This window comes from Camponotus vicinus, unplaced genomic scaffold (genome assembly GCF_025532165.1).
Source record: "Camponotus vicinus isolate PSW18456_S1 unplaced genomic scaffold, iyCamVici1.0 SCAF_1, whole genome shotgun sequence".
NCBI classification, from domain to species: domain Eukaryota; kingdom Metazoa; phylum Arthropoda; class Insecta; order Hymenoptera; family Formicidae; genus Camponotus; species Camponotus vicinus.
The window spans coordinates 3,305,194-3,318,120 of NW_028141945.1; the positions used below are offsets into that span (position 1 = coordinate 3,305,194).

At 36.4% G+C, this 12,927-nt stretch overlaps 1 protein-coding gene across 4 annotated transcripts in view; it reads left to right on the forward strand.

The window, feature by feature from the left end:
* Nucleotides 1-12,927, forward strand: part of Sli (slit guidance ligand) — a 322,565-nt gene that overhangs the window by 306,304 nt on the left and 3,334 nt on the right. For all 4 annotated transcript variants that reach the window (XM_083092293.1, XM_083092303.1, XM_083092313.1 and 1 more), the window contains exons 14-29: nt 2,082-2,228; nt 3,017-3,088; nt 3,180-3,251; nt 3,354-3,517; nt 3,943-4,144; nt 4,223-4,294; nt 4,387-4,458; nt 4,865-4,936; nt 5,012-5,175; nt 5,774-5,993; nt 7,424-7,733; nt 9,888-10,101; nt 10,424-10,885; nt 11,756-11,956; nt 12,297-12,446; nt 12,637-12,776. In XM_083092293.1, the coding sequence (XP_082948419.1) occupies nt 2,082-2,228; nt 3,017-3,088; nt 3,180-3,251; nt 3,354-3,517; nt 3,943-4,144; nt 4,223-4,294; nt 4,387-4,458; nt 4,865-4,936; nt 5,012-5,175; nt 5,774-5,993; nt 7,424-7,733; nt 9,888-10,101; nt 10,424-10,885; nt 11,756-11,956; nt 12,297-12,446; nt 12,637-12,776 (2,734 nt within the window). The remainder of the gene's footprint in view (nt 1-2,081; nt 2,229-3,016; nt 3,089-3,179; nt 3,252-3,353; nt 3,518-3,942; nt 4,145-4,222; nt 4,295-4,386; nt 4,459-4,864; nt 4,937-5,011; nt 5,176-5,773; nt 5,994-7,423; nt 7,734-9,887; nt 10,102-10,423; nt 10,886-11,755; nt 11,957-12,296; nt 12,447-12,636; nt 12,777-12,927) is intronic.

The window sequence follows — 12,927 nt, forward strand, 5'->3', positions numbered from 1 at the left end:
CGGAAAAATTTGACAGATAAAAAACCAGTTAATTTCCGTTAAAGCTTCCTCTAACAATATTTTACTTGTCGTTACATCGCGAGAGCGACAAACGTAGGCGTATAAAATGAAAGAACCAAAGGCAAACTCAATTTATGTCATACAGGATGTAGCGGCATCCGCAATATATTTCATGCAGTTATGTTTGTCACGCTGAACGCACTTGCACCGCGAACATTTTTAGTGTCTCCCGAAATACTATATGACATCGCGTTGATAAAGAGGTAGTTGGTCGATCTAAAATAAGAGAGATATTCCCATCAAGTATTTTGTTATTTAAGGTATACAAATAAAAATAATAGCGCAATTTATTATCATTTTTGTTATATTTACCTTTGCCGGACAATTCTGTCTCTCAGAATTAAAATTATAACAAAATGCTTTTAATAAATAATAGATAATAAAAATGATATGCTATAATATATATTTAGTGCAATATAATTATATTATCATAATATCTACCATGTAAAATTTATCTATTGAACACAGAAATTCGCGATAAGTATAAATAATGACATCACATTTAAGCGTGCAATGAATACACATGAGCCATAATATTATTAGCAATATTAAAGGGCAAAATTATAAAAGTAATTAATATGGGTGTTAAATGCAACTGGCGTCAACCAGAATGATAATTATTTTTAGCTAATGGCAACAATTAGCGTGTTAAATACGGACATATATGTGCATTAATAATCCCTAGTATAAATTGCAGATTGCAATTGCAAAATGATGTAAGTACACATAGGAAGATAAATTGAAGTAAACCAAAGAATTGATTAAACCGTTCAAATATGTATGATGAAATATATTTAGCAATAAAAATGATAAAAAAATAGATAATATTGAGAATGAATGCAGTAAAGTTTAATGATCTGTTGCATGCACAAATATGTCGTTTACAATTAATAATGTTTCATATAACATGATTGACAAAAATGCTTCATCTAACATTACACACATTTCACTAGATAATTTTGGAATAGTTTTTTATGAGGAAATGTTTATTTCGAGTGTCGGACATGTCGATCGATCGGTCGGGACGGTCCAGTTGAGTGGTTAGGATGAATATCATTCGTCTGTAGAAAATTCCTCGTCGCTTCGCTCGAATATTAATTCGATCGTCGAACCAGATAATCACCTGATTAAATCGTGGAATGCGATGGAAAAAAGACAATGAAGAGATCCGGCTATTATTCCCAGTAAATTATGCATCCTGCCCGTTTAATGGATTGGTACTTTGGAAAATAATTTCTCGATACTATTTAACGAGAGAGAGAGAGATTCATGCATATATATCAGTTTTTAAAAATAAAAATACACGTCAAATTATTTTTCTAATATGTATATATAGCCTTTTAATTTTCCTTTATTATCTTATTTGTATTGCTTATATATTAAAATGTATTAATATATATCTGATATATATTTATGCAAGATTTATCTCTACTCTTTTGCAATCTGATATTTTCGCGTTGAAAAATTTTAAAACTTTATATATCCGAAAATTAAACAACGAACGCTGGTAATAATTGTTATAGGAATTGCGTTTATCATTTTACTTTATTTCACATGTGCGCGTAGCGTACATTTTTGTACCCCGATAGGTTCCAAGTTAATAGTTGTAGCTATACGTTAGAACGTATTAATTACGAACGAAGCAAAACAATCAACTGCACAAGTTACACTATTGCTCGGTATATCGCACGAAAATTCTGCAACACACCAATTTCTGCACGAGAGTTATTCCAGCGTGCAATTCGCAAAATTTATTGGGCGGTGCATTGTTATAACGCGGTAGAGAGAATAAATTGCTCGGCGGGTAGTCGAAAACAAGTGATGGAGTAACGAACGGCAAGTACCAATTTCGCTCTTTTCTCTCTCCGTCTCTCTCTCTCTCTCTCTCTCTTTCTTTTTTACTATTTGCTGTTTGACTAACGATACATACATACCGCAAAACACGCAAGCATTTCGGCGCGATCATGTTGTCGCGACTTTTGCTCTACATATATCTTTTTCTGCTTGTGTGTTCGCGCCAGACTGCTGAGCAACAACGAGCTGGACAAGATCAAAGCAGACGGCCTCTTCGAGAAGCTGCCGGAGTTGCAGCATCTGGACCTCAGGAAAAATAAAATCTCTCGCATCGAGGCGTCCGCCTTTCAAGGGGCTCACAATCTCACCGACCTGTAAGTCAACCCGAATTTACGCCGCTTTCGTACAAGAAGCCGGCTTCTTCTTCACGATGTCGTCGTCGTCGTCGTCGTCTTTCCGGAAAACTTCGCTTTTGCTGGCACAATAGAAGTCGTTCTAAAAGTACCGTTGTGTAACGCCAGGATTGTTTTCTTTGCGCGACCTTCTTAGTCGATATTTTCAACTTTAGAGAACCTTCCGGGGAATTTTCGAAGGCTGCATTGTCCCCGAGAAAATTATTAAAACAATGCCGACGGTTTTCCATTAAAGACTAGAGTGGTATCTTGAGTATCTATTTAACGGGTTGTGAAATTTTATTCCAAAACGTGGTTTATATATCTGATACTGATTACTAGAAACATTACAATGTCACAAATGTAGTCACAATTGATCTATAAATATAATATATTAATTAATTTAATAATATCTAAATATTGTTTTATCGCGTCTTATGAAAAAGTAAATGATATATAAGAATTTAAATTGCAGATACTGTATTAGCCCTTCTTGACATTTATTACGTACAATTTATAATTCAATAGATGACAAGGATCATAAATTCTTCATAGCTATATATATTTTTAAAGCATGCACATATCACGCGTGATATTATCTTCGAAATGTTTCGCATACCTTCATGTCTTTCATAATGTTCGTACGCGTTGTATGATATTTATCGACTCATAAAAATAACGACGGCAAATTGTAATTTGCGGCACAACTCAGTTCGCAATCTTTTCTCATTATGCCTCGTTTCGCGAAGTGACGAGCTTTCTTTTCGCAGGCTTCTGTCTGAGAATAGGCTACGAGAAGTACACAATAAGATGTTCGCCGGTCTGTCGAGCCTTAAAACGCTGTAAGTGCCTCGTTGATACAACATATCGTCTTCGTTGATAAAACGCTACATGTAATACAAAACGGTGATTCGTATAATTCACTCTGCGTAGGAATCTCCACGGTAATTCCATTACGTGCGTTATGCCAGGATCGTTTGATGGAATGCCGCATATACGCGCTATGTAAGTAAACAATTATCGGTAAAAAGAATCATTTAAAAGTATAATTTCACTTATTTCTTATTTTGCTACTGTCTCGTTTGATATATTTCTCGGTGCTTGCAGCAACATGCAAAGTAACCCGCTATCATGCAACTGCTATCTCGCGTGGTTTGCCGGATGGCTGAGGAAACGAGATATAGCTGGAATCACTGGCCGTTGTCATGATCCGCCACGATTAAAGGACGCCATCATTAAAGACATTCCCCATCATGAGTTTAAATGCAACAGTGCGTACCATTTAATATATTGTCTAATCGCATTTGAATATTGTGCAATTGTAGATAGATACATCCATCTTCGTGTATAATTCGTACTGTCGCGTTTTATCGTCCATCAGATCGCTATGAATTTAAAATAGAATACAAATATGATAGGTATCCCGTGAAATCAATGTATACAGCTTTGAATACAAACTGATTCGGACACGTATTACAAAATCGATATCAGTTTGCATATCAATTAAATTTGAACTTTTAACGAATTTGTTTGTGTCTTCGATTTACATGTCATCCGGATGGCGATCGCGAAGAAATTTCAGAAATAAGCCAATTACTTTCACACCGCGCATCTTTATTCGCTTCGATAAAATAATATTCGCGATTTGAATTGCAAATCCTCGTTAACGATCCACCAACCGTTTTACACCCATCAGACGACAGCGTGGGTTGCCTAGGCGACGATTACTGCCCGCCTCAATGTAATTGCGCGGGCTCGGTGGTGAGATGTTCGAGGTCTCAGCTTACAGAGATTCCGCGCGGGATTCCACCGGAAACCACCGAGCTGTATTTGGACGTGAACGACATCAAGACGATCCAGCCGGAGAGGCTGAACCACCTGAGGATTCTCACCAGACTGTAAATAAAACACGCATGAACCGTCCGTATATCTTTCGAGCGGCTTTCGCCATGTTTTAACGTCCGCTTCGTTTTCAGGGATCTGAGCAACAACCAGATCGGAATGCTGTCCAACGATACCTTTAGGAATCTCACGAACCTGTCGCACCTGTAAGTCGAATATTTACTTCGCAGAAAATTCTCGTGAGACCTAACCCACGAAGCGATTTATGTAATGTACGACGCATGAATCTCTTTTGCAGAATCATCAGTTACAATAAACTGCAATGCGTGCAGCGAAATGCCCTCGCGGGATTGAAAAATCTGCGAATAATGTGAGTTACATCTACAAACACTCGGTGAAAGTTTTTATCGTGACGTGCCTCTTTTACTGTCGTCGCGAAACGATTTATGCACACGCTTTCATGCACTTTGCGTCGCAATTGTCGGATCGATATTTTGTACTAAACGGATACCATTTAATAAGCTCTCTATAACGAATCTATTAACGGGGGAGAAATAAAATTTAACGTTACTAATTGCATTAAAATGCGAATAAAATTTTATATTAAACTTTTAATTTGATTCGTAGTTATAACACAATAGAGCTATTAATCTTGATAAAGTAAAATTGCATAATGTTAAAAGTCTCAAATTATTAATCGATATCTGAATCTCCTTTCAATCTAATAAAATTTAATGTTTACCGATAATGCAAAAAATGCACAATCTCATTTTCAGTTCACTGCACGGCAACGATATATCAGTCATCCCAGAGGGAGCTTTTGAAGACCTCAAGTCTATAACGCATCTGTAAGTATCGTTTCGTTCGTAACCACATTAACTCGATTTTCGACACCAGCCATTTATCGATGACGATATTTACAGCGCCCTAGGGTCCAACCCGCTTTACTGCGACTGTAGTATGCGATGGTTGGCCGAATGGGTGAAGAAAGATTACGTGGAGCCTGGCATAGCCAGGTGCATGGAGCCTCCTGCAATGAGAGACAAATTGCTTCTGACGACACCGGCTAGTGCCTTTCAATGCAAAAGTAAATATTTTATAAACATATATCTCGATTGCGAGCAGAATGGCCAAGAGACTTCGCTTGCCATCAAATTAATTAATTGTTATTCATGAATGATGCGATAACAATATGCATTTGTTGATACAAATAATATAGAAACGAACGATCATTTACGTCATATTTGCTTACTCTAATTTTCTATTGTGCTTAAGTATGCAATGACACTCATTAATATTGTTTAATAAAATATTTACCACTAGAAGCGAAAATACAGGTCATTGTTCTGCTTCGTTGTAAAATGGCTTTGTTGTAAAACGGACCATTGAGTATTGATTTTCCATTAGAACTGAAAAATACATGACTTTTCGTTCTAGTTAATAATGTTATTTGACGGTGTGTCGATACGTAGAGTCATACAATGTTGTAAGAGAGGCAAGAGGAGAGCTTTTTCAATACTTGGCCATTACTGATCCGCGATCGCTTATTGATTGTCGCACGTGATGATGTTTTTAATTTTTCGTAGTACAACGCGACGCAGTCTGTTTAGTTCGTGGTTTTTTGGCCCAGTATCACGGTAGGGTACTAAAATTGCTCATTAATCGTAGACCTTTCTTCCGCGCAGCCAAGCAACAGCCAGCCGAAGTCTTGGCCAAGTGCGACCTGTGTTACACCTCGCCATGCGAAAACGGAGGATTTTGTGAGGCGCTTCCGGACCGGCAATTCCGTTGCAAGTGCACGCCAGGATATCACGGGGACCGGTGTCAGCATAAAATTGACGCGTGCTATGGAAATCCTTGCAGGAACTCCGGAACTTGCAAAGTACTGGAGGAAGGAAGATTCAGGTACTTACCAAACGCGACAATCCGAGTCTTGATCAAAGTAGTGGCTCGTCGGGCTGACTTTAGAGTTGATCGTTCAGTGGTACCCGTAGACAGCGTTTGCTATATCGTATTATATCCAGACGGAACTGACTTGCTTCGAGATTCTCTTGCGTAATGCCTTACAGCTGTTTCTTCTTTCTCGCATTAGCGCCTTTTGCTCTTACAAAAGTACGTAGAATTTTCACTATGTATAATCAAACGCATAATTAAACGAAAAATTGATGACATTCGAATTTTATTACTTTGATTATTGTTTTCAAAGAGGATCAAATAAATAATAATAACACTGCAAAATAGATCTATCGTATAAAAAATATAAAGACATATATTTTTTTAAGACAATAATCAAAATAAATTATTTAAATATTGCTAACTATTGAATGATATTTAAAATAGATTGGCATAATCGTAAAAAATTGTATAAAAAAACACAATGTCATCGTGATAATGATATGATCGTAGATATTATATCAGTAGAATTTGCACGTTATCAACATCATTTCACATCAGAGTATGCCAAATAGTTCTTTGAGATTATCATAAATAGTGTGGACATCAAAGTAGACTTAAATATGCACGATAGAAAACGCTTATATAGATGGATTGTATATCGAAGCTCGAGTTTGATTGACTCGTGAGAAAGCAATAAAAAAATCATTTTTCTGTCGCTATGCTATTTTGACAACTTCAATGCGTCGTGTTGCTAAAGTGCCGCCTGGAGTAGAATCCGATCGAAGCGTTCGTCAAATTCCAGCTCCCAACACGCGTAATAAACGGGACCTTCTGCACATGAGCCCCGAGGAGTGACGACTACCGGCTATAAACTGCCGACAGCGCTGTCAATAACCTGCTCAACAAAGAGGCTATTACAATTATCGAAAAATCAAAGAACCAAATTTACGCGTCTGCTAATTTCAATGTGTGTGTATCATGTGTGCTCAATATAAACTCAAATTAAAAATGTTGCGTAAAATTCACGCGATATTTTTGATAAAAAAATAATTTGTTTTTCTAAACAAGTTTATTTCTTTATACATATTATTGCTTACAATAATAATAAAAATAATAATTCACACACATACACACATATAAATTTGTAATAATAATTACATTCATGAAACTGCAAATTTTTTAAGTTAATATATTTTTTCTCGAAGCGCTCAATATATATCATTAAATTTACGAGTATCTTTGAATTTCTCTTTTTCTTATATCATGTCACAATATAAGCATTTATTCGGCAAATTTAATGCGTTGGAAACACGCGACAAAGAGAAGAGAGATGCGCAAATGTATCGGCAGTTTATCGCCCGCGGTATACGTTTGGCGGATTTACCGCGATCGCATGTCGGGCTCAATGTCTCGATTGACGTTCAGTCGGTGTGTGACAGTTGCGACTGCGCCCCCGGGTACAAGGGACTTCGATGCGAGAGCAACGTCGACGACTGTGCCAACAACAGGTGCGCTAATAACGCGACCTGCGTCGACCTCGTACAGGCCTATCGATGCGACTGCGCCCCAGGATTCATGGGAGAATACTGCGAGGAGAAGATACCCTTTTGCACAAAGGGGCACGACCCCTGTGAGAACGGAGGCCGATGCGTCGACCACAAGACCCACTACAGCTGCGAATGCCCAGTCGGCTTCGCCGGCCTCAATTGTTCCACAAACCTGGATGACTGTGTCGATCATATGTGCCAGGTATGTGCGTGATATCTTTCAATAATATTGCGTTCAATCGATTGCCGGATTTAATTTCTCCGCGCGTTGTGCCAATTTGATGTCATTTCCTAATCTTTCCGTGCGACGAAGCTATTATACGTAGCATATAACATAACGTAGATATAACGTGCTTTGTTGGAATAATATATCGATTATCGGATTGTTATATATTCTGTGCCTCATTCGAGTGTACGGCGATTGTTTGGCAAAAGTACATAATATTTTGCGTGTTGTTATATGCTTCTACTAACGAGTGTCACGAAATATTGAATAATTTCAATTTAATTTTGCAGCAATATTTTCCCATGTTTCTTCTCTTACGTCATTTTTTAAATGTCGATATCGAGCGCGATTTTAACAAATAGATTTAGATTTTATGACAAATTTTGCAAAGGATACTTAATATATTTTTTAATAATATTTTTTTAATTTACAATATGTGCAATTAATTCTAAACATTTATAAATACATGATCACAGTGTTATTATTTCAATGTAAAATTCATTAAAATAAGTAATTGTACCATTACTGTAGAAATCGCGTGCACGACGGTACCTATTTACATGAGGTCGATGATATCTGTTTCATTTACAGTATATCGTACAAATTTATTTTCTCATATCGCTAGCAGTCGCGACAATTGCAATTAATTTCTCGCTGTCACACTATCAGTTCCTTTTTACGTTTGTAGCAATTGTAATAATATAGTGCTCTTTGTTACTTTGAAATATTTTAATTATGTGACATTATATGTATTTTATAATCATTATTTTTTTAATTGCGTTATATATTGATATGACATTTAATACATCGATGTTATTCTTTAAATTGCATTTTGAAACGTATTTCTTGGATGAATCACTTAACGTAGTATCAATTTAATTCACCACAGTATCAACATGAAAAGTCAAACAGCGACATAACGACTTTCATGAGAATCAAACTTTTATTTGACTATCGACTCTTAAATAGAATCTCAGCCGAACAGATATGATCTTCCGATCGAAAGAAACTTTACAAGATCGACGACCTAGAAGCAAAGTTGGCGCATAAAATTTTACGCGAAAGTTCTTCACACTGTTATAATACTAGCCAAATTTCATCGGAGTGTTTGCGCGGTTTTGGAATAGCGGAAGCCCGTGTGGAGTTTTCGGTTTTGTGGTGCTAGCTCTAAAGCCACGATACTATATCACGTTTCAAGCTTCCTAAGCTTTCATGAATGGCGCAAAATTGACCTACAGAGGCTCTTCCATTAAATCTTCCATTTGCGTATATCGATCTTGCATATTAATTAACATAACTTAATAGACTAAATTTACGATATATTATTTATATTAATTAATTGCAAAGCCTATTACATTAAATTTTTAATTAATTGTAATCATTATTGATCGACGCGCTTATAGATCTTTATATTGTAACATTATATAACGTCAAACTTTCGAATTGCTTCCATTGGTTCAAACAGGATTCAGCTATTGATAAGATTAGCACGTGTAACTCGCAGAGGAGATATAGTATTGCACATATGTGACTTAAGCCGGAATACATGGCCTTTAGTTTGAGACTTTAGACCAGGCATGTGAAACTGGCGGTCTGTTCGATGATTTGTAACCCTCTGCTAGTAGTTAGCTGCATCCACACAGTTTGCGCGCGCGTTCCTATCTTATCCGTAAAGTTACTGGTAGACATTAATTACACGGCTACATTAGAAACGCATCGATAACCAAATTATTATTTCTATTTATTTTCTCTGTGATATTTTATCTTTAGGTATAGTAATTTTAAGAAATTCTTTATATATTAACCCATTTATAATTAACATTTAATAACATAGTCTATCTAGAAGCATAATCTATCAAAAACATAGTATCTATGTCTAAATACCCTTTTAATTTATCCAATGTTTATGTTTTATTTCTCTTTATAAAAAAGCAAAGATTTCTTAAAAATAATATTGAAAACATAAAAATATTGAAAAAGATGCTCGAATGATAAAATGTTATAAAATGTAATAAATATGTTAAGGTTTAAGTTAAATTTATTCTTCTCTCTGTCTCTGTCTGAGCTTTAATTAAAAACTTTTATCGACAAATTTGCATCTTTGCAAACTATAAATTATTTGCTTCGCAGAACGGTGCTACTTGCATTGACGGCATAAATAATTATGAATGTAAGTGCGCGGCGGAGTATACAGGGAGATACTGCGAGGCTGCACCCTCGACAGCCATGCTGTATCCACAGACCAGTCCGTGTGCCCACCACGACTGTCAGCACGGTGCCTGCTTCCAGCCAGCTCCTGCCTCCGCCGCGGACTATCTTTGCCAGTGCCACCCCGGCTACACCGGTAAGTCTTTCAAGAAAAAGTTCATCTCAATATATAGATGCCATGATCATATTTCATTTTAAAACCCCAATACAATATATATTATATAATAATTTTGAACAATGATAAAGCAAGATTTTTTCTAAATTATTCTTGTAAAATATTCTCTATATAAATATTCTCTATTTTTTTTCTGATAAATTATATTTGATATATTCTCTTTAAAATCCAGAATCAATTTAGTTTCTTCATAATTTCAAGATAATTTTCTATTACCTCTTGCGTGCCATGCGTGGCATTTCACGATAAACTGCGTGACATGCGAGACCACCTATCATTTCAGGAAAACGATGCGAGTACCTGACGAGTCTGAGCTTCGTGGACAATAGCTCGCTGGTCGAGCTGGAACCGCTACGCACGAGGCCCGAGGCGAACGTGACCATCATATTCACGACCACGCAGGAAAACGGGGTTCTTCTCTATGACGGGCAAAGCGACGGGCACATCGCCGTCGAGCTCTTTAATGGGCGGGTCAGGGTTTCATACGACGTGGGTAATTATCCTACCTCGACGATGTACAGTTACGAGATGGTGGCCGATGGCAAGCCTCACATGGCGGAGCTGCTGGCGATCAAGAAAAATTTCACAATGAGCGTCGACCGGGGCCCCGCCAGGAGCATCATCAACGACGGTCCAAAGGAGTATCTCAAGCTAGTCACGCCGATGTTCATCGGTGGCGTAGCGCCGGAAGTTGCTAAAGTCGCATTTACCGAGTTTCACCTAAGGAACACTACGAGCTTCCAAGGTAAATTCTTTTCTGAAAAACATCTTATCAAATTTTGATGAAATTCTGCATTATCCTTATAAAGTTACCATAATACTTAGATTAAAAAAATAGAATATTTATCAATTTCTTATTTAGATCAGTCTTTTTAGATAATCATCTTTATTGAATTATCACAATTATAATTACGTTTACACAGTTATAAAAAAAGCTGTCATAATAACATTCTAACAAAACCATCGAGTTGGGAATTTCGAAGATTTCATAGTTGATTTGTGCTCTCCGCCACTGCTAGTTCCAACACCAATATCCTGCGGTTCCTCGGGGAAACGATAGTTGTCGCAAACTCGGAATATCAGCCACAAATTTGCAACTTGCGGAGATCTCATTTAATATTCGGTTACATTTTTGATGTCCCTCGGCGCAATACTGATTTACTATGTTTGCATATGGTGTAGGAAATAATATGTAGCATGGTATTCATAACTGAGAGCTAGATTTGAAAAGTTTTGTAACAATACGATATGTGCAATTTGTAATCACACATGTGGAATATATTATATAGCGAAATTTATATTATAATTGTATTTTAAACTTCTTCTTTATTATAAAATAATGATATTGTTAATATAATAATATTGTTATTAATAGTGAGAGAAAGTATACATCAACGTCATCGATACCAATCGCACTGATCTTATACGTGTGACGTAGTCTTAATATAAAAATTTATATAAATGCACACACACATAGAATACATGCTTACTTATTATCTTATCCAATTGCATCATATAACGTCCAGTACACATTCGTGCCGCCACTCTTTATATAAGATAAAGCAAAAGTTTCTCCCTCGCCAGATCCATTAAAAGTTTTCTTGCTTTATCTCAGGCTGCATCTCCGAGATGTGGATCAATCATAAGTTGGTAGACTTCAGCAACGCCGCAAAGATGCATCGCGTTACTCCCGGATGTGCTGCTAGCGAAGAGGAGGCCGACGAGGCGAGAGATATTGTTGCAGCTGAGGGAATTAACAATAGCGGTAGTAATGAGGAATCCATGCCGCAAGAACATATACCTCGCGAACATTCTGGTATGTTAAACATATAATTGCTAATGATATAACTTGCTAAATTTAAAAATCGAGTACACTTGGATCCTTAAATTTCTAAAATATTCTAAGAAATATTCCTTTAAAAAAGCAACTTATAAAACACATGCTTAAAAAAATTTGAATTATTTCATAATCACGACATTATATAATTTTTTTAATCAACATGCTTATCATATTCGTTGACGATATTGCATTTATAAAATATGTTAAATTGATTATGTAACGCGAGAAATTATACATCTTAAATAGAATTAAAATAAGAAATTAATAAATTATAATTTGAAATATTGTTTGAAAAAATAATTTATGTTAATTATAGATATCATCATGTCGGTAACTGGGTTGGTGTCTTCGCACGCATGTATCGGACACGAGTGCAGAAAAGGATCGCAATGCATACCATCACCGTTCGGCACCAGTTATTCTTGCCGATGTCAAACTGGTTGGCAAGGACGATATTGTGAGAAAGGTACATGTCACGCATCCTTTATCTTTATGAATATAAAAATATATAGGATAAGCATACATTTATGTAATAAAAAAATAATGCATAAATATATTATAAATTATTATTTAAGATATTTTTTATTATTATTATATTTAATTCGTAATATCGTGCATGTGTCTTTCGATAAAAATAATTGACACTGTTATCGCAGCACCGACCTGTCGTAAGGAGCATACAAGGGAGTACTATAGCGAGAATGGTTGTCGGAGTCGGCGACCGGTGAAGCTTGCTAAATGTTGGGGAAGTTGCGGCAATTCCTGCTGTTTACCGCGGAAGACTAAGCGGCGCAAGGTACATAGGATATTCATATATCGATTGAAATTCGCGAACGATACGGTTTTCCGCGAAATACACTACAATGCATTGATTCTATTGTATAATTTTCAATTGTCTGGGGATATTCTCCCTGCATAACGTGAAATCTCGGAGTAAATTAATGTTG